The sequence below is a fragment of the Marmota flaviventris genome, chromosome 8, assembly GCF_047511675.1.
Source record: "Marmota flaviventris isolate mMarFla1 chromosome 8, mMarFla1.hap1, whole genome shotgun sequence".
In the NCBI taxonomy this organism is placed as follows: domain Eukaryota; kingdom Metazoa; phylum Chordata; class Mammalia; order Rodentia; family Sciuridae; genus Marmota; species Marmota flaviventris.
In genome coordinates this window covers 2,859,306-2,879,789 of record NC_092505.1, presented here as the reverse complement: position 1 = coordinate 2,879,789, position 20,484 = coordinate 2,859,306, and the positions used below count along the sequence as shown (strand labels likewise).

The 20,484-nt window shown below is 56.0% G+C and overlaps 1 protein-coding gene across 4 annotated transcripts in view; it reads left to right on the top strand.

Annotated features, from left to right (window-relative positions):
• Window positions 1-20,484, top strand: part of Pde9a (phosphodiesterase 9A) — an 84,800-nt gene that overhangs the window by 54,259 nt on the left and 10,057 nt on the right. For all 4 annotated transcript variants that reach the window (XM_071615004.1, XM_027929015.2, XM_027929013.2 and 1 more), the window contains exons 5-10: window positions 3,457-3,511; window positions 4,273-4,343; window positions 9,012-9,096; window positions 14,652-14,733; window positions 16,208-16,282; window positions 19,883-19,969. In XM_071615004.1, the coding sequence (XP_071471105.1) occupies window positions 3,457-3,511; window positions 4,273-4,343; window positions 9,012-9,096; window positions 14,652-14,733; window positions 16,208-16,282; window positions 19,883-19,969 (455 nt within the window). The remainder of the gene's footprint in view (window positions 1-3,456; window positions 3,512-4,272; window positions 4,344-9,011; window positions 9,097-14,651; window positions 14,734-16,207; window positions 16,283-19,882; window positions 19,970-20,484) is intronic.

Sequence of the window (20,484 nt, the reverse complement as noted above, 5' to 3'; positions counted from 1 at the left end):
TGGTAGGAATTTTGTTAAAGCTGTATTGAGTCAGCATCTGTGCCGTGGGGTCTCCCAGCCGTTAACGGACCAGGCCTTGTGTGTTTGTGACTTCTTTGATTTCTTCTCTTGCGCTTTGTTGGATTCACACCTCAGCCCTGTCTTCCTTTTGGGGGACTATAAATGATATTGCATGTTTTTTCTCAGGGTCTGCATGGTCCTTGCTAGTATGTAAGTACAGTGGGACTTGTGTACCTTTGATCCTGGGACCTTGCTGACCTCACTTGCTGGTCCTCAGAGGGTTTGGCAGAGATTCCTTGGCATGTGCTGTACAGACGGTCATGTGCTTGGCACACAGGGGCAGCGTTTCTTCTTCTCTCTGGCTCATGAGTTTTGTTTTTGAGTCTTGCCTGATTGCTCTGGTGGACCCCCCAGCACTGTGTGGAACAATGGTGGGGTGGGCCCTGGGCCCTGCCACCCTCAGAGGCAGGCCGCCTGCCCCACCCCACGTCACGCCAGCTGGGTGGGGTGTGGTTGGCGCCTCTTTACCAACTTAAGGAAGTCCCTCTCCGACCCTAGTTCTCTGAGAGTCATAACCATGGGTGGAACGTGGTGGAAGTCGGTTTATGAGTTAACTGGTGTCACTGTGCCTTTCTGTGGTGACACACTCACTGGTGTTCCAACGCTGAGCCAGGCTTGCACACCTGCACTGATTGCCCCTGAGCCTGCATGGTGCTTTTGAAGTGCTGAATTGTGTTTTCTAAAATGTCACCATTTTTGTCGTTGTGTCCTTATGTCCTTGTGTCCGTGTGTCCATGGAGGAATTGGTTTGAAGTCGTCCTTTCGCTGTTGTCGGTCTTTGTGGATTTGGAATCAGGCTAATACTAGCTTCATAAGATGAATCTGGAAGTGTTCCCTCCTTTTTTTTTTTTTTCCTGGAACAGATTGTTTAGAATTGTGTTAATTCTTTAAACATTTGGTAGAATTCACCAGTGAAATCTCTGGGCCTGGGAATTTCTTTTTTAGGAGCTTTTTAATTATGAATCCGATTCCATTAATAGTTGCAGGCTGCTCAGATTACCTTTCTTCTTGGCTAAGTTGTACTTGTGCCTTTTGGGGAGCCGGCCCACTCTGTCTGTGGAGGTTTGTGTGCTCCCTTACAATCCTCACCGTGTCGGGGTCGGCCGTGACGCCCCTTTCGTCCCTCGCTGTCTGACTTGCGAGGATTTTGTCGATTTGTTGATCTTCCCAGTGAACCCAGGCTTTGGCTCATGGCCGTGAGCTTCACGTGCTCTTCTCTCTGTGGGTTCTCAGGGGTCTTGGAGTGCCGGGTGGAGATTTCCCATGCTCTCAGGTCCCCTCCCAGCACTGCTCCGGTGTGTCCCGCGGCAAAGGCTTGATGGTTGTGTTCCCCTGAGACTTCCTCTTTGACCCATGGATCATTTAGAGTGTGTTTAGTTTCTGTTTGGAGACTGTCCTCTTATCTTAATGCTCCTGGGGTCAGAGAGTCCACTCTGAACGGTTTCGGTTCTTTTAAGTTTGTGGAGCTTGTCCTCACGGCCTGGATCCTGGCCCACCCTGGCATGTGCCCAACAGACACCTGACAAGAACGGTGGCTGGGGAGGGTCCATGAATGCCCGTCGCTGGATGGACTTCCTAGTCTATCTAGACTTGGAGGTGGTTGATCTTAACGTCTGTGACACGTTGCTCTTCCTGTAATAAGTGATACAAATCCATGCTCAGCTCACCCCGGGGGCGGTGGATCTCTATGTGATCCTTGCTGAGGTCGCCACTCTTCTTCTCTGGCAGGTGTGGGACTTTTTGAAGGCCAAGTCCTTGGACCGGCCAGCAGCCCAACCTGTGGCTCTAGAAGTGTTTCCTGAATGGGGTTTTTACTCTTGTAATTTCAAGAGACTTTTTCCTCTTCTCTTTTAGTCACGGAATGCTAAATCTGGAGAGACCCAGGCTATCTCACCCACCCACGTATTGGGCACCCATTCTGGGGTTGGGAGACACACATGGAAGTAAAGATCTTGATACTTAGAGGTCTGGGATGCCCAGAGGGCACAACCATGCAGGCCAGGGAGCATGTGGAGAGAGGGCCAGCAGCTTCACTGGGTCCTGGCACTATCCAAACAGGTTTCCCGAGGGGCGTTTGCACTGTGAGTGTAAACTCAGTGCCAGGAGGTCACACTGTAACTGAGAGACAGTCACTGCGACATAGGTCTGCACAGTCCTCTCAGGGTGTGGGATCATACAACTGAGAGTCTACTGTAGGCAGGTGAAGCAATGGAGTCTCAAGAGGTGAATTTAAGTTGATTGGTTTAAATTTTTTTTCTTTTTGTGAAATTAACATGTTCATTATACAAAATGTAGAAGATATAGGGAAGCAAAAATAAGAATGAACTTTGTAACAACTCCTACAACCCAAGGGTAACCACTGTTGTTACTTTGGAATGTATCCTCCCCAGTATATTTTGAAAAATAGGATCATTCTCTATTACCACGTTAATTTTTAAGACTCCAATAATAGGAACATTTTCCAAGATCTTCCCTTCCATTCATGTCATGATTACACAATCCCATTTGATGGACATATAAGTCCTTTAGGTTTTCACTGTTTAAATAACATTGGGATGTGGACATTCATGATTACTTCCTACATATGAGACACTGGGTCACAGCATAGGAACCCCATTGCCAAATTGGGGTATTAGGTCTTGTTCGTTTGGAGTGGTTTTGTTTTCTCTTGTTTTGTTTACACGGAGAGTTAAGCATCAAGCCAACAAAGGAGTTTACCTGGACTCAGGACTGAGCCCCGGAGGCTGTTAGTGCTCAGGGTACACAGGAATGGCACACTTGGACCAGGAAGAGACCTCTCCCTGCCTGAGAACCCAGAGTTGCTGAAAAGAGCAGTCCTGTGGGCACCTAGTCCTGGCCATGAGTCTCCAGCATGGCACTGGTCAAGAAACAGGAAAAGAGGCAGGTTACTGGCATCCCGGGACCTGAGCCCTGTAAAACCAGCCACCCAGCCCAGTTTTACAGACCGGGCGGCCGGGGGACAAATCACTCCACCCTCCTACTTCCTCTCTGCAGGCCGGCCAGGAGAACACCACGCTTTACACTTGAGCTTGCATTTGAACTTGCTTCGTCAGAGTGATTGCCCCCATAAATGGGCCTGGGCACTCAGGAAAGCCTCCCGTTACAGAGCCCCATGGTGCCTGCCTCTGTGGCTGGTGCTGACACCTGGAGACAGCCTGGACTCCACCGAGGACCAGTGGGAGCAGGCTGGGCCTGGGGCAGTCCAGGAGGAAGGGGATCCCCAGGCCCAGAGAGGCCTGCCTGGGTTGCTGGCCGGGAGGCCCCGCGTCTCAGCAGCTCGCCCGGCAGCCCCTGGCCACAGTGCCAGGCCTGGCCCGTGGTGACTTCCAGCTCCCTGTGCCCGTGTTCCATCTGCCTTTCTTCTTTGGTTTTCAGAGAGAGAAGAGCTAACCCAGAGCGTGCTGGCCCAGGTGGCAGAGCAGTTCTCCAGGTGCACAGCCCTCCACACACGCGCTGTCCCGACGGGCCGTCTGCTTCCGTGGCACAGGAGGCCCTTGTCTGAGGCTGGCCTAGGCCAGCAGGACTCCCTCTGTGACTTCTGTCCCTAAGCAGCTTGGCACACCCCGGGAATGCTCACCTTATCCCAAAGACCAGGTCCCACGGTCACTTCTAGAATGTGAGCTCCAACTGCAGAGAATGTTCTCGACTGGTTCTTCTGGACTAGAAGACAGTCTGTACTTTTTTTTTTTAAAGCACCATTTTAAAAATGAGCTTCCTCACTGAGGTCCTCCTAGAGGGGGCTTCATCTTCATCCTGAGCTGCCCACTAATTCTAAGTGGGCGTTTAGTTTCTCAGAGTGATTTCTCTGCAGTGTCTTACTATCCCAGAGTGATTAAAATGGGGGAAAGGACAGACGAGCTGTGTATTTTAAGGCCCATGAATCATTGAACTGACTGGTCAGGGCCTCCCGAGGTTACACCAGTCCCCTGAAGGTGACTGTTCCCAGTGGGTGGGGTGCTTGGTGACCTGAGGACCTTGTAAACTTGTGTTCACTGCCCAGGTCAGAGGAAGTCAGTCCACCACCTGGGGACATTGAGTTCCTTAAAAGCATCTCTGAGTGTCTTGGTCTCCACCCCACACCAGCCACCTGGAGGCCTCGCCCCTGACAGGGATCATAGAGTTTGCTGGGCCACGTTTAGCTCTGAGGATTTTATGAGTTACGTTTTGTACTTTTCTCCATTTTATTTCTAGAGCATTTAAGATCAATGAACTGAAAGCTGAAGTTGCAGACCACCTGGCGGTACTGGAGAAACGCGTGGAATGTGAGTGGGGTTGTTTCCCTTCTGCTTCTGCCTTCTGACTACCCTTAGAGCTAACCACTTGGACGGGGTGAAGTTAGTGCCACTGGTAAGCGAGGCTGTTTTCCTTATGAAATGCTTGGGGCTCCTGTGACCTCACCAGGGCTGGAAGGGTGAGCCATCTGAGCATGTCAGTCCTGCTTTAAAGCACCGCGGCACAGGACACAGGCCTTCTGCGCACAGAGCAGAGGGAAGACACCTCACACTCGGCCCCGGAGCCTCTGCTTCAGGCCTTGCCTGTGGCTTCAGCAGAATGAGGACATTCTCGGCACACCCACCCGCACGCTCTGGTTTTTTGGAATAGGTCTACAAAGTTGTTATCTCTTGGTTTCCAATTATCACAAAAGCAAAGCAGAAAAGCAAAGTGAGCAAAGGAGAGTTGATTCCAGTCTTGATTCAGTTACCGGAACTCCACATTCTGGGAGGAAGGCAGCTTCGAGTCGCCCACGTCTCGCACCCTCGGCAATAATGGCAGGATCGGGGCTTGACTTCCACCCGCCTGACGTTCCGCATCCGGCTCGCAGCCCAGCACGGGAGGTGCTTTGTCAGTGTCCCGGCGGAGGTTAATGGTTAATGGGCAACTTATTTATTAACAGGATCAAGCAAACAATATCCAAACAAGAGGCCATTAGGGGCCTGGCTTGCTCCCCAAAACATCTGGCAGATCTGTGCTTGTAAGATTGACAGAATGTCACTTTTCCTATCGTGTTTGAATTGCTTACAATTTAAAAAAAATGAAAAAATCAGCACTACACCAGGACTGATTCATCTAAACAAGTTGAATCATGAGCTCCATGGACATGTGCAAACTTTTCAAAGAAAATGTATGTGTTGGCGTTTTAAAACTCACCTGCTCATTGGACCTTCGGTTTTCTTTAACCCGTGGAGGATGAGGATGCCACAAGGGTTAGGTGCGGATCAACAGGACTGGGACCAGGGCAGGGAGTCCGGGCCAGGCTGCTCTCAACTCCTGCCCCTGCCTGATGGGGCGAGCACTAGCTGAAGAGGAACAGCCCCAGGAGGGTTCCCATACCCAGGGCAGAGACACGACGGGCTGCTTCAAGCAGAGCACGACTCTTCCGGAAGAACTCCAGGCAGCCCCTGCTGGCCTGGAGGCTGTGCTGTGGAACAGCACTGATGCTCTCGGTGCCAGCGCGGCCATTCCCAAGCCCAGGCACTGCACCCTCGCCCTGGACCCCGGGTCTCCAGGGTCCCGACGGCCTCCCCTGCAGACATCAGGTTGCTTCTTCACATCACCAAGCACAGACTCAGAGCCTGCAGAGCTGGACCCTGTGCCCACCTCAACTGCAGGGGAAGCCAGAGAACCACTGTGTTCACGTCCTGGGGCCACCTGACAAAGTTCCACGAAGTAGGGGCTGAACGACAGAAATGCCTTCTCTCACGATGCTGCAGGCCCCAAGTTCAAAGTTAAGGTGTCAACAGGGTGGGCTCCTCAGGGTCCCTGAGGGAGACCGTGTCCCGGCCTCTCCCTGGCATTCCCTGGCTGGGATGCTCGTCACTGCCATTGCCCTCTGTCTTCACCTGACATCCTCCCTGTGTCCCAAATCTCCCTCAGACACTGGACCTCTGGATCCACAATGGTCTCACCTCAGTATCTCTAACTGGTTACTTCTGTCCAGGACCTTTGCCCAAACAAGGTCATGTTCGCAGGTTCCAGGGGCCTGGTACAACCTCCGCAGTGAGCCTCGGGCATGTCCAGCTTCACAGCGCGAGGCCGGCTCAGCCTCCCACCAGCCCCATTGAGCAGGGACTCTCAGGAAGGGCTTTCAGCCAAGAGCACAGGGAAGGTTTGCCACCGAGTCACCACCCACACCTGCAGGTGCACAGAGCCAGTCTTGGCTCGGCCTGTACCTGCCCCACAGCGGGCGCCCTGCTTCTCTGCTCCTCAGCACCATCGCCCCTTCCCCGCCCCCTCTCTCCCCCCACCCCGCGTGGAAGCTCCAGCCCCTGCTCCCACTCCTCCTGGCATCTCCCCATCCCCCTGGCTCCTCGCCCTCCTCCGCCATGCAGGTGAACCCCGGAAGAGCCCTGATCTCGCAGGTTCTCCGCCCAGAGGACCCCACCTGGCTCTGGGCTCACCTTCCCCTGGTGCATCTGGCTGGCCAGTCCCAGTCTCCTGGCCTGTCCTCCAGTGGATGTGGCCAGGGATGCCCACTGGTGCTGAGCCCTGGGGAATGTGAGCCCCAGAGGGAAGGCCCAGAGACACAGGCCTGAACCCAGAGATGAGCATAGGCCCACATCAGGAAGGGAGAGGGAGGTCCTTTGGAGAAGGGGCCTGCAGCTGACCTCCCATGCTGGCCACGAGGGAACTGCTCCATCCAGTCAGTCCTGACCCTGCACAGCTGCTAGGAGCCAGCTGGCCTGAGCTGCCGGACCAGGAAGGCCACTGGCATGCTGCTCCATGTAGACCCTCTCATGTGACTCTCTCTCTCTCTCTCACACACACACACACACACACACACGCACTCAAGTGTGCTATGCACATGGCTCTGTCAGCCTGCAGGGCGGCCCTCTGCTTCTCAGTCAGGGGGCATCTGCTGGAGTCCACGGCCCAGGACCTGTTCTAGTGGAATCTCCTGCTTACTCTTCGACCTTCTTGAACACAGAATCTTCTGAATCAAATAGCAATTTCTCCTCATTGTCTTTACAGCTTTTCTCCTTGTGTGTGTGAATGTCTAGGCTTCTTCAGGGAGTCAGGGCTTCTCTGAGATCAATGATGAATTCATAGACAAGCACTCGCAGGCTGCGGTGCGCTGGGCTCAGCATGGCCCGCCCTGCCCCTCCTACCTACTGGTGCCTGGGCTTGAACCAAAACCTAAACCTAGCTTGTGCCACTGTCCGAGCTGACCCCTGGGGCAAAATCCATGCAGATCACCAGAAGACTCCTGCTTTTCTCTGTCGTGCGGGAAGTACTTCAGGCAGATCTGGGGACAGTGCTGAAGGGCTCTGCTCAAACCCCTTCTCGAACAGCCCCGTTAGCTCTGTGTCCGCCAGGCCCCCACCAGCCTCTCGCCCACAGCCAGGGGGAGGAGGAAGAGCAGCAGAGCCTCACTGCCTGCTCAGACCTTGTACGCACCAAAGCCCTTCCCCGAGGCAGCATCTCTCTTAGGATATATCTAAAAAGAGCAGATAATTTAAAAACAAAACAGTGCTGATGATTAAAAATAAAATTCGGGAGGCAGGGACTTGCAGAAGGCCCCAGAAACCCTTCTGAAGTCTGAGAAGACAGCCCAAGGTTCCAGACCTGCTAAGCCTGCTGGTCAGCCTGTCTGAGGGCCCAGGCCAGCCAGGGGACATGATGGGCCAGTTCCGGGCTGGACTCCAGGGCCCTGTGAGCGCTGGAAGGGGAGCTTCTACTTTTGGGATGCTTGGTCTCTGCAGACCTGCACGAGGAACCGATGGACAGTATTTGTGTCTGGCCTCAACTCCAGTGTCCTCCTGCCACTGCCTGTGCATCCCCTTCCCGGCCCAGGCCTGGAGCTGAAATGAGCCATGGAGGGGAGCTGCGGACTCTCCTGGAGGGAGCCTGGTGTTCAGACGATGGTATTTAATCCGAGCAACCCTGGACCTCCTGTGCCAGACACGTGATGAATTCGTAAACAAGCGCTCGCGGGCTGCGGTGCGCTGGGCTACCCTGTTTGGCTGCATCAGGCCTGTCTCTCCCCTAGATCTACTAACTTTCCGGAACTTTCTGCCTTTCAAGTGTTGGCAAGATGGAGCTGCTGCTTGCTGCCAATGCTGATCTACTGTTGGTCCTGCCAGTGTCCTCGTGGCAAGCCCACAGGCGGGCAGGGGGGGACACTGAGGTCTGTAAGGCCCCGGGAGGCCACCTCATCTCAGCAGAGGACCGTGACATTCAGCAACTTCTTAAGGGGCCCACAAGGCAGAAAGCAGGAGGAATCCCTCCAAAGGGTGGTGTGGCTGTCCAGCCTCTAGTGCCCCTGTGGCCACCGCCCTGGCTCCATGCATGGCCTCAACCTGAGTGTCTGTCCCCAGTCTGCCCACCGTGGTGGTATAGAGGGGGGACAGAAGCTTCCCTGGCCCGGGAAGCCTCCTGCAGGCCACGCGGGGAGCATGGGGGCAGTGGGCTGGGAGCGCCCAGACCCAGCTCTGCTAACCCTTAGCTGGGCCTCTTGGTGGCTGTCTGGGTGAGGTCAAGGTTTTCTCCTGGTTAACTGCTCTGGGAGCTTAAAGAGAAGCTTTTATCTTAATGAGGTCTCAGTGCTTGCCGAGGAAGCGTGGCCTCACTGCATTTCAGTGCCCAGGGCCACTGTCCCCGCTCCTTCTTTGGGGGATAAAAGACTCTCATACCCTCAGCTGGCACTGGGCAGTGAAGAGGAGCGGACGTGGGCAAGGGTGGGGACATGGGGCGGGGGTGGGGCTGCCACGCTGTAGATACAGCACAGACAGACGTGGCTCCAGCTTGCCGGGAACATGCCTGGGGTGACAGAGTCCCTGTGGCCAAGCCGGGCAGGTGGGGCCATCCTACTGTCAGCAGAGTGGGCCAGAGCGGGAGCCTCTGCCAAGAGCCCGTCCTCCCCGGGGCCCCTGTGTTACCAGGTCCTCCCAGTCTCTCCGCGGTAACCCCCTGCTGTGTCTCTTTGTCACTAGTGGAAGGACTGAAAGTGTTGGAGATCGAGAAATGCAAGAGTGACATCAAAAAGATGAGGGAAGAACTGGCGGCCAGAAACAGCAGGTAAGGTCCACGCTGAGGGCGCTGCAGGCCGCCGGCCTGGGCCTGGGCAGAGCCTGTCTGGGGCGGTGGACTTGGTGTCCCCAGAAGAAGGGCTCGTGTGACTCGCTCCAGCTCCGGCTTTGGCCACACGGGCTGGAGGGAGCCCCACTCTCCTGGGACCTACTGTTGGAGCCCGGGGCTTTCCTACCATAAAGGGTGTTCATGGCTGATAGAGGCGGGAAGGTGACTTCGCGTAAGAGGACCCTCCTGCAGACCCAGTGTGCACAGGAGTCCACTTGGCTTGAAAGGTGTGGACGCCGATTTTTAAAGAAAAAGAACAATAAGAATGCACAGATATTTGGCTTACCAGGCACAACATCTAGGTGCCCCCATCCTCATCCCCAGGCCAGGGGACATCCCCACAACACACGCATCAGGGAACAATATGGGGAGAGCACCAGCCATCACGGACAGAGGGACACCGGGGGGACCAGTGAACCGTAGTTCAGACAAAACATGCCTGAGGTTCATCAGTGCCTCCTCAAAAGTCTATCAGAAGGACCCTCCTCCAAAGCTGTGGTCACCGTAAGCATGGGCCAGCCACGCACGGCCTGAGGACAGAGCCACACGGTAACAATGTGACAATGACGGGCAAGCACGTGCCCGAGCCCACACAGCACTAAGGCTCTGGCTGATCCACTGAGGGACCCCTTCACCTCCCACGTGGTCTCCACCCAGGAGGCTGAGCCACTGAGGAATAGCTGAAGGCCATACTATGACCACGGCTTTGGCAGAGGGTCCTTCAGATGGACTTCTGAGTAACTGCTGTGGGGCCTCACAGGGACCAGTGAGCGGGTGAGCAGCCCTGGGCAAAGGCACGCTTTTTCTCAGGGCCTCGTGACGTGTTGAGAACCGTGCCCGAGCATAGGGGGCCGAGGGCCACCCACTCAGTGAGGAGGGCAGACCTGCAACAGGTGCAGGAGACCTGTCACGGCCAGCACCTGACCTCTTGGGGAGGACGCCGAGCAGCTCACCTCCTGAATCACACCCACCACGGTCACCATACTGACCTGGTGACTGATTGGCCTTGGGGATGTCTCGTGCTGTTTGATTTGGAGAATGTCAAGGTAAAGGAGTTTGTGGCCACAGGAAATACGAGTTAGCGGTTTGTCTCTGTTGTCCCCATGCTAGAGGCTCCTCAGGGATGGGAGTCCCTCCTGGTGGCCTTGGGAAGAGACTGGAGTTGCTCAGCGCAGAGCTGGGCCGGCGAGGCTAGGACCCGGCTGGGCAGTCTGAGGCCCAAGGCACAACCCAGCCTTGGCATCACCCATTTCCCCTGGCCCAGGTGAGGGCAGGTGGCCTTGGGCAGGGATCATGGGTTGGCAGGTCTCCTCGAGAGCCCAGCCAACAGCCTCAGGGCAGTCGGGCTGCAGCAGGTGCCTGGGCTCCTTCAGCTCCTCCGCGCTCTGCAGGAAGTGCATTCTTAGAGCTCCCAGCGCCACAGCCTGAGGGGGCGCCTTCCCAGGGCCTGTGAGCCGTCTAGGCACAGAGTCCTCAACTCTCCGTTCCGGCACGTCCCAAGTAGGTGAGGCAGATACGGGGACTCCAATCCGGAACCAGAGGGGGTCAAACCCATTAGGAAAACAAACCCAGGGCCCAATCCACCTGGTGCTGGAGCCCACAGCCCCTGGGGTACCCCCCAAAGCAGCCCCTCCCTGCTCTCTAGAATAGCGGGCTCAGAGCAGGAGCCATGAGCGGTGGAGGGAAGGGCCCATGTAATCATGAGTGAGTCTTGTAGCAGCTCCGGCCCTGGGTGCTGGGCCCTTGGAGCGCGGCTTCACCTTCCCTGGTCTGCAGGGAGAGGCTGTGTCCTTGCTGAGCAGCCCTTCCTCGTGAGCCCACACAGCACTAAGCTCTGGGCTGATCCACTGAGGGTTCCCTTCAGTGGATGTCGGCCCAGCCCAGGGCCAAGGTTTTGCTTTATGGGGACACAGAGGGGAGAACAAGGGCACCAGGAGGGGCAGAGCCCACCCGACGCCCACAGGGTGGCAGATGCGCCTGACAGGCTGACCTACGTGCACCCACACACAAGCACATCCCACAGGGCCCCAAGCCTGGAGCCTGGAGCCAGAGCAGAGCCCGCCCGGGGACAGTGGGGCTCTGCATGGTCCCCTGGCACCCCTGAGCAGGCTGCCCACTCTGAGCTCCCTGGGTTTCTCGAGGTTGTTTCAAGAGGACAGAGGTTCAGGGGGTTCTCTGGCCGCAGCTGCCCTGGCTCCAACACCGCTCAGGCAGAGAGCCGGCGGGAGAGGGCTGGAGACCTGGGATCGCTGCTTTCACCCCAAAACAAAGGCCTTGACCACTGGACTGAGCCCCAGGGGAGGGGAGGATGGGACGGCAGGGAAATGAAAGCAGATAAGCTCCAAGTGGAATGAAATGGAAAGGCACCCTGCCAGCTGCCCCACGTGTTCCCGTGGCAACGGGGCTCAAAGAGGGCTTCTGGCCCCGGATCGGCTGGCACCCAGCAGTCTCTCTGCTCCCACGGCTGCCGTTGCCAGGAGGGAGCCAGGTTCTGGCAGTCAAGCCATCCTGCCTGCTGGGGGCCTGCAGGACCCTCCTGGGGACGCAAGATCTTGAGGAAGCATGGGTTGGAAAGGCAAAAGGGGGCAGCACTGCACCCCAGTTTTCCCACTGCACAGGTCAGTCTCCCCTGCTCAGAACGAACGAATAGGTTTCCTGTGTACAGGGCAACGTGGAAACGCTCTGATTGGCACGTTTGGTCCTTTTGTTATTGTTTTGCTAGGTCCAGATTAGAATCCGCTCTGTACATCAGCATGCTGTAGCAGCTCTGATGATTTGTCAAGTGTGGACTCTGAGCGAGGCCCAGCAGCTGGCCAAGACAATAACATAGACAGCTCTGTTTCACAAATGAAGAGGTTTGTTATTCTGAGCTTGAAAATAGCTTAGGCTCTTGGCAAAGCCCCAGACTACCTGGACGGGGACTGCGGTGGTCACCAGTAGCCACAGCAGCCAGCAAATGCCCCCAGCAGCCAGCAAATGCCCCCAGCTTAAATCTGGACATGAAGCTTCCCAGGAGTTTCCATGTATATTTATCCAGTTTTGAAAAACAACTAAAATGTACTGTTTCATGATATTTTTTCACTCATTATGAACGATTAATGGATCAATTTTATCCAACATGCAGCTCATGGATATTTCTAGAAGGCCATGACCCAGCACTTTGTTAACCACCAAACGTGCCCTGCCCTGGCCTCCCTACTGTGGGTGGCTTTCACTTTCCCCTCACCTGAGCCTCCCTTGCTTCATATCATAGCCACAATCACCTTGATAATGACGTAGCTGTCCTCCAATTGGATGAGCCAAAGTGGCTTGAATCATTTCCCACTGGAGGCCTTGAGGTGGCCCCTGGGGTGTTCTGCGTTGTAACAGCAGACAACACTGCACGAATCTCTTTGTGCACGGAGCTATTTACTCGTGTCCAATTCTTTCTTCTCAAGATCAATCTCCCTAAGCAGAAGTACAGACTTACAGGCTGTGCATTCCTCTGTAGCTCTTACTGCACAGGATAAATGGCTTTTCCAGAAGATAGAGCTTTGTTTACTGATGTACTGGCCCCTGCACACCGCAGGGTGACTCCAGGCTGCCCAGGGGTCCCACCTCTGCAGCCCTCCTCTGGACGAGTGGGGAGCATGCTCACTTCTAAGGTGGTTGAGTTCCAACCCTGATTCCTGGTCTGCCCAGCCCCCCGGCCAGGGCCGCCAGAGCTCCTGGGGCCACCTCTACAGGAGCCCTGGGGACAGCCCTGCAGGCCAGCACACTCCAAAACATACCTAGCTCATTTCCTTCTCATGTTGAGTGGGGAAGAAAAACTAAGAAATTTCAGCCTTCAACACTGTATGCAGGGGAAACTGCTCTGGGGCCTGGACTGGCAGCAGTTGCTGCAGACACACTCGGAGGACCGCACAAGTGCTTCTCGTCCACTGGAAAATGAGTCCAGCTCGTGAAGCCACAGGGACTAAGCCCCTGACGTCAGGTGGAAGTAGCAAGTTGCCGCACAGTGAATTTGGTCCAGTTCCCTCTTTGTTCAGAGGTACAAGTGGCTCTCCATGGGGTCCATGCCCAGGTGTGCTCTGCAAGGACACACCAAACTGCTCACAGACGGGACCCCCCGGGAGTGGGCACAGGGGAAGGAGCGAGTCATTGAGGACGTGGGGGTGTTTCCTCTGCACTCCTGTGTTGTCTGGACTTGTTAAAATAAGGAAGTTCTGCCTATATCATTAAAACAAAGAGGAACTTTTAGGGCTGGGGAGGGAGCCCAGTGGTAGAGGAGCTGCCTCGCATGTGAGGCCCTGGGTTTGATGCCCAGCACTGGGGGCAGAGGAGTGTCACCATGGACAGAAGGTGTGACTTCTGCAGTCCAGGGGAGAGATGAAGAATGTCCATGCACTTCTGCCCTTGTCAATGCTCTATTCACTTAAATCACTTAATACAATTTCACTCTATAGGTTCTTATGGAATGACAGTCCTTAACTCTGGGCATGGCAATAGACATAAACAATTCACAGCAAACAATTCTGGATTAATTCCAAGCACTGCAAACACACTTCATCATGACAGGCTCATGACAGGCATTCCCTCTGCATGCGAAGCTCAAGTGTCAGATCAGAAGTCTCAAGTCTTAGGCTCTGAGTCCAGCAGATGCACACTCACTCAGACCACGGTGATCAGGTCAGGAACCAAGGCAGGCTTCTCCTGGGATAGAGCTCACGGCTGGCTGAGGAGGTGGTCACAGGGAGAAGTTACTTTCTCACCAGAGTCCAGAGGCTGCTGTAGAGTTTGAGGGTGGTGAGAACAATGCCGAGGATCAGGCACATGGGAAGAGTTGGGATGTCAGTCTTGTGTACGTGGGTGTCGGCTGGCTGAATGTCTGCTCATTTGCTCCAATATTTATACTAAATTTTGGGGCTACTGACCCCCTTTCAACCCCTATCAGCTGCCACCAGGTTTGTCAGTGACGTCATTTGCCCTGGGTTAAAGCATCTGGTCTGGTGGTTCCCACCCTGATTTTCTTGCCTTTCCCCCTTATCGAGGTGAGGAAAACGTAACAGAGACTTCACTCTGAGCTTGTCAGGGTGGGGGAAGTGACCTATTGGTGCCTGAGGGCCACACTGGAGGGCTCTGTGGGTGTGCCTGGTGAGACTGCAGGTTTCAAACTGGAGTTTTAAGATGGAGTTGCTTAGGCTCAGGCCTCAGGCCATCCTTACAAGGGGGTGGGTGGAGGAGGAGATTTAGAAGCTTGTCTAAAGCTGGAAAGAGACTCCTCACCTGACTCTGGTGTTTTCCAAGAGCCGGTAAGACAGCCCAGGTCCAGCCAGGGTCCACCAGCCCCGTGCCCCTGCCTTCAGGACTCCACTGCAATGAGACCAAGTGTCTGGGGCCCGGGGGCTGGCTTTGGGGTTCCGTTCGCTCTTGCTCTGATGGGGTGCCGCTGCCCTGCACAGGTGAGCCCCAGGCCTGAGGCAGTGCTGCCACTGACATCCACCTTTTCTCCTCAGGACAAGCTGTCCCTGTAAGTATAGCTTTTTGGATAACAACAAGAAGTTGGCTCCTCGAAGAGATGTCCCCACCTATCCCAAGGTGAGCTGGAAGTCCAGCCTGGGGAAGGCGGCAGCTCTGTGTGCAAACCCCCCCCACCCCCGGGCCCAGGAGCCCCATGGACATTGATAAAAACAGGTCCCTGGCTGCTCAAGGGTGGGTCACTCTCTGGCAGAAGGTTTTTCTCTTTGATGTCTGTTTGGCAGAAGTGAAGGCAGACCTCCTGACCGCTGGCCGAGTCTCTCAGCACACTGGGCTGACTCTGTAAGAGGTGTTTGCACTCAAGAGAGGTTGAGCTTGAGGGCTGGGCTGTGGCTCGGTGGTAGAGCACTTGTCTGGCATGTATAAGGCCCTGGGTTCGATTCTCAGCACTGCATCTCAATCAGTAAAGTAAAGGTCCATTGACAACTAAATTTTTTTTTAAAAAAGTAGGTTGACCTTGAATATTTGAATTTTCTAAAATGCACTTGGTTGGATCTCCTGTCCCTGAACAATCCACAGTTTTAATGGAGAGTCTCCTCAGGTTATAAAAGCAGCCAGGCCCTTGGTTCAGTCGCCCGGCGCTGGGACTGAGCTGTTAAGGAAGTGGGCTGTTAAGGAAGGTCGCCTTCGCAGCTGTGGCCTCGGGTGGTGGGCCAGCAAACTCCTGGCTCCTACTCTTAGCTGAGACTGAGGCACTGGGCCCCTCAGACAGGTCCTCCCACTGCCCACAGTCTGAGTGGCGGCCAAGGCCTCCAGGAGCCTCCGCGTGGGCCGGGGTGGGGGCGGTGAGTGGTTTTCTGGCGAGGTTTGAGCCGTGCGCTGAATGTGATTGGAGACTTTCCTTTGGAGACCAGTGTCTCTCTGCAGGAAGACAGGACCCACATCCCTAGTAACCCTGTCCCAGGACTCACCACGCACGGCCCAGGCCAGTCCTCCAGGCCAGTCCCTTCTTAAGAAAACCAACAAAAGACCTGGGAGAAGGCCACAGCAGATGCCACAGGCCGTATCTTCCCGTGTGTAAAAGACAATTCACCCTGAACACGGGGTGTGCCGGCGAGCCGGCCTGAGGCTCGGCCCCATCAGCAAGTGTGTGGCTTAGCCCACAGCTAAACCCGGGTGGATCCCAGCATCTGAGTCGCGATTGCCCGTGTGCTGAGGGCCCGTTCCCCTGGGCTTCTCTTCCCTGTGTTTTTATTGTCGGCGTGTGACGCCTGATTGACGATGGGTACAGCTCATCTTCCCTAGATGCAGAGTGCTGTGAGTGTTGACAGACGTCTACACACACCAGACCTCTGCCATGGTCAAGATAGGGAACACTTCCATTGCCCAGGGTCCCAGGCCCTTGCCCTCCTTTGGCCACCATGATGCAAGTCCATTCAGTTGTCTGCCCTCTCCAGAGGAAGGCACCGTGGGTCTGTGCTCAGTATCTGTGAAGGGGATCAAGGAGCACATGCCACCATCTGCATCAGAGGCCACTGGCCTCTGTCTGCACACGCCTCAGGGCCCGGTTAACTTGGAACTCCTGTCCTCCTAGTACCTGCTCTCTCCAGAGACCATCGAAGCCCTGCGGAAGCCCACCTTTGACGTCTGGCTGTGGGAGCCCAATGAGGTAGGTGAGGGCACCATGGGTGCCAGGGTCACTGGGGGAGGCTGCTCAGGACCGTGGACCCTCACCAGGGATGTCACAACTGCTTGTCCGCCTCTGTGCTTTCTCTTGTCTGCTCTTCTCTATAGAAGAAAACCCTGGGTCTCCAGGTTTTAGTTCAAACCAGTACTTCATAGGCTCAGGAGGGCAGGAGATGGGACGGCTGGGGGGGTGGGGGGCTTCCACACCTGGAGTCCTGACCCAGGCGGCTGCACGGCCACAGACACATGGACTCGTGGGATTCGGGGAAAGAGGAGTCACTTCTGGCAGCCAGCTGTTTCTTCAAAACTTCCCGTTGCCTGAGGAACACAAAAAAGGAGGCTTTTTTTTTTTCATTTGAGTCTATTTCTCTAATTATATCAGATATGCCTTTCTCTGTCCACACCCCAAGAAAAGAAAGTCCCCTCATCTTGGATGGACATCAGACCCAGCAATTTTCAACCCACCAAAATCTGAGGACTCTGTGGCTTGTCAGCAACACAGAAGCATGGGGACCCAGCCCGAGTGTGCTCACCTGCAGCCACAGAGGCTCCCGCAGTGAGACTTGGCACCGTTAGGATTCATGACTCAAGGTTACCAGTACCAGGCTCCCCACGCCAGTTCACCCAGGAGAGCAGCCCACAGATGCTGCAGAGCGTCAGCAGCCCACAGTCTTCACCCAGCACTCGGGCTGCAGGACTGGGGCAGAAATCACAGGAGCAGGATGGGTTGTAAGTGGGCAGCCCTCCTAGCCCTGAGCGTGGAGGCCCAGGGAGCGGAGGCAGAGCCTGAGGAGAGGTGGCACGCAGCTCCCCTGAGGCTGGGCACAGCAAGTCCAAGGCAAGTCACCCCACAACAGAGCGCCTAGAGCGCCAGGACTCCTGCTCCAACAGGGGCCAGCACGGTTCTGGCCCTTCCTCTAGGAAAGCCACAGTCATGTGAGTTCAGCCCACTGCAGTGCCACAGAGCCAGGGCGAGGGATGGACAGCCTCACCGTCCCTTCGGCCACCTTCCTCCTCATGGAGCCTCTGAGCATAGAGCTGCCCGTGGCTGGAGTGGTGGGAGCTTCGCCCCATGAGTTGAAGGGCTCATGCGCCCATGAGAAAGCCCACTGTCTTTGTCCTCCAATTTGCAGAGTGTTTACAGCCGTCCTCAGGGCTGCCAGGGGGCCAGTTCCTGCACCTTGACCAGCCGCTGTGTGGTGTCTCCACTGCCCATGGCTTTGGCCAGGGAAACTGGCAAGGAACTTCCAGAAGTATCCAGCTGCCTGCTGTGACAAACCAGGGGTTCCCAAAGCCTGGGGGCTTGGCCTCTGGTGAATCGGGCGATGCCGGGAATTTGTGAATAGCAAGAATGACAACCGGCGGGACAGACCGAGAGCCCGTGAAACTGCCTCTGGCCATCAATAAGCCTCACTCCCTTCCAGTGGGGCAGTCCTGCCACCCCGCAGCTGGGCACAGTGTCCCACCCATCCCAAACCAGACAGAACAGACCTCAGGCTGCCCTGGTGCCTCAGATCTGTCAGGGCTTCCTCCTGGGCTGGGACAGCAGGCATGGTGGCTCTGTCCTGCTGCTGGGCCCCTTATGATTCTGCCCCTCGCAGTCACGCAGCCCACTCAGCCCAGCACCACCACAGTGTCTGGGAGCTGCGCTCGCCCAGAGACAGGGTTCAGGCCTGCAAGCAGGGAGCAGATGGGCCGTCCCTGCACCATGCTGGCACCAGATGGTTTGTCTGCCAGCTGCCTTTGTCTCCAGACTCTGATTTCACAGCAAACACTTCAGTTCTTCAGGGCTGATTTGAGCAGAGTCTGGGCTAGTGGGGCGGGAGCAAGGGGTCTGCAGGCCCCGTGGTCCTGAGGCTGACATCCAGGACAGTGGGAACACTGGCAGCTCTGGACAGCGAGGCCCCCGGCTGGGTGACCTGGGTAGTTGCTGTGCAGCAACCTGGAGCCAGCCCTCTAATCCTCATCCAGACCCAGATGCCAGCCCTCTGTAAGGGGCTCCTTAGGGGCCACCATCTCCCAAACCTGGCCCCTTCACATTAACCACACCTGTACAGTCCTATCAGGGAAGATGAGCCTGCGGATAGCACGCTTCAAGGACGTCCCAGGTGTGACATCTCAAGCTGCCATATGTGGCCCGTGTGTGCGGTAGTGTCCAGCCTTCCAAATGGACTGACTCTCAGTGATGCACAGAATTTGTTCCCTATCCTGAAGGCACTAAGAGATCAGCGTCACGCGAATCTGTCTTCCCTGCCGCGCCCGCTTCTCCTGCACTGCTTACCACGCGAGAGTGCGTGTCAGTGGCACGCCTGCCGTCCTTCGCTCAGATGGCCAAGGCCAAGTGCACACACTGGACAGCCTACACTATGGGAACTTACTGTCTCACATTCTGGAGGCTGAAGTTGGCCAAGGTCAAGGTGCCTCCAGGCGGGTTCCTCCTGTGGCTCATAGATGGCATCTTCCTGCAGGGCAGTCCGCTGTGTGTGTCTGCATCCCGATTTCACAAGGACGGGTCGTGGTGGATCAGGGCCACCTCAGTGACCTGTTGCCCTCCCACCTCTGTAAAGGCCCTGTCTCCTCATGTGGTCAGGCCGGCTGTCAGGCTTTGACGTGCCTGGTGGACACAATTCAGCCCCGGATGTGACCTTCCCACATGGTGCACCCAGGGGAGAAGCGTGCTGGGCTCCAGCAGGGACAGCCACTGCCGCGTGCAAGCACCAAGCCATGGGTGGACAGACAGAGGCAGGCGCCGTCACTGGGTCCTGCCACATGCCCTCGGGAGCTGCCTCGGTATCCCCATTCTGCAGATCTCCATCTCCCTGGGCTCTGCTCCGAGACCTGCTTTCCCCGGGAAACAGCCGGCTCTTGTCGAGCTCCCTGATTTAAAATCGCCTGTCTCTTCCTCCCTGGCTTAATGGACTCCGGGACAACAGGGCTAAACAAACCGTTTCACCTTGAACAGGGGTCTGTAGACAGCAGAGTTCCCTGAAATCACCTTTAGGAGGAGCCCTTGCCCCAGCGGGGCCCACACTGCAGACTCTGTGATTAGGACATTAGAAGACGTCCCTGGTCCCATTATGCTCCTCAAAGGAGCATAATTTAGCACTTTTTATATGTAAACCATCAAACTCCTTTGATCCCTGAGCCACAGTCAAGTGAAGGGCTTCCGCTCCAGGAGGTGCCCGTCCCCAGGTGTGCACTGGGTGAACTGCACTAAACTATGCTATTGACCTGCGTGCTTTCCAGTGTAGGTGTTAATAAAGTGATTTCTGTAGTCGTTGGGAGTGGGGGACCCCCACCCAGCCGCTGTTCCTTCTTGTGTGAACCTCAATAGCTTCTGCACTGGCTTCCCCAATCCAGGAGACCTGTCTGTGCTCCCAGACCCCACACCCCACTTGGGTGATCCTGGAGGCACACCCACTGATCAGGACCCACTCTGAGGATAAAAGCTCACTCTCCCTGGGACAGGCCTGGTCACACCACTGGGTCACCCTGGTGGCATTTCCCAGGACAGTGCAGGCAGCTGGAGTGGGCAGCTGGCCTCCCTTCTCCCAGCGCTGACCGCCTGGCCCTTTGCCCACAGATGCTGAGCTGCTTGGAGCACATGTACCATGATCTCGGCCTGGTGAGGGACTTCAGCATCAACCCCATCACGCTCAGGCGGTGGTTGGTAAGTGTCCCGTCCACTCTGTCCTCAGGCAGACCCTCCAGCCACACTGGAGTGGGGGCTGCATACCTCCCGGGGGACTGCTACCAAGGGAGGCGTCATTTCTGTGCAAGTTCTGCAAGGACTTTAGGGCATTGGGCCCATCTCTGTCCTCCCACCTGCCCTGGGCCCCCCAAGCTCCCGCTTGGAGGAGCAAAGAAATAGCTGAAATCAGAGTCAGAGAGGCAAGTGAGGTGGGATGGGCTCCGGCAGAGCGTGTGTGTGTGCGTGTGTGTGCGTGTGTGTGTGTGTGTAAAAAGTTAGACAATTGCTCAAAACTGAGCATTAAAGACCTGTGGGATGGTGAGGGGACTTAGTGCCCCTCATGTACTGTCCCCTGCCCGCACCCAACTTTGCTTCCCAGCAAGGCTTATCACACACCCCCGTGGACACCTCTGTCCATGCCCCAGCGAGCCAGGGCAGGGCCCATGGACGTTCTCAGGCTCCAAGGGCCCCTGGTTTCTACAGCAGCAAATGCA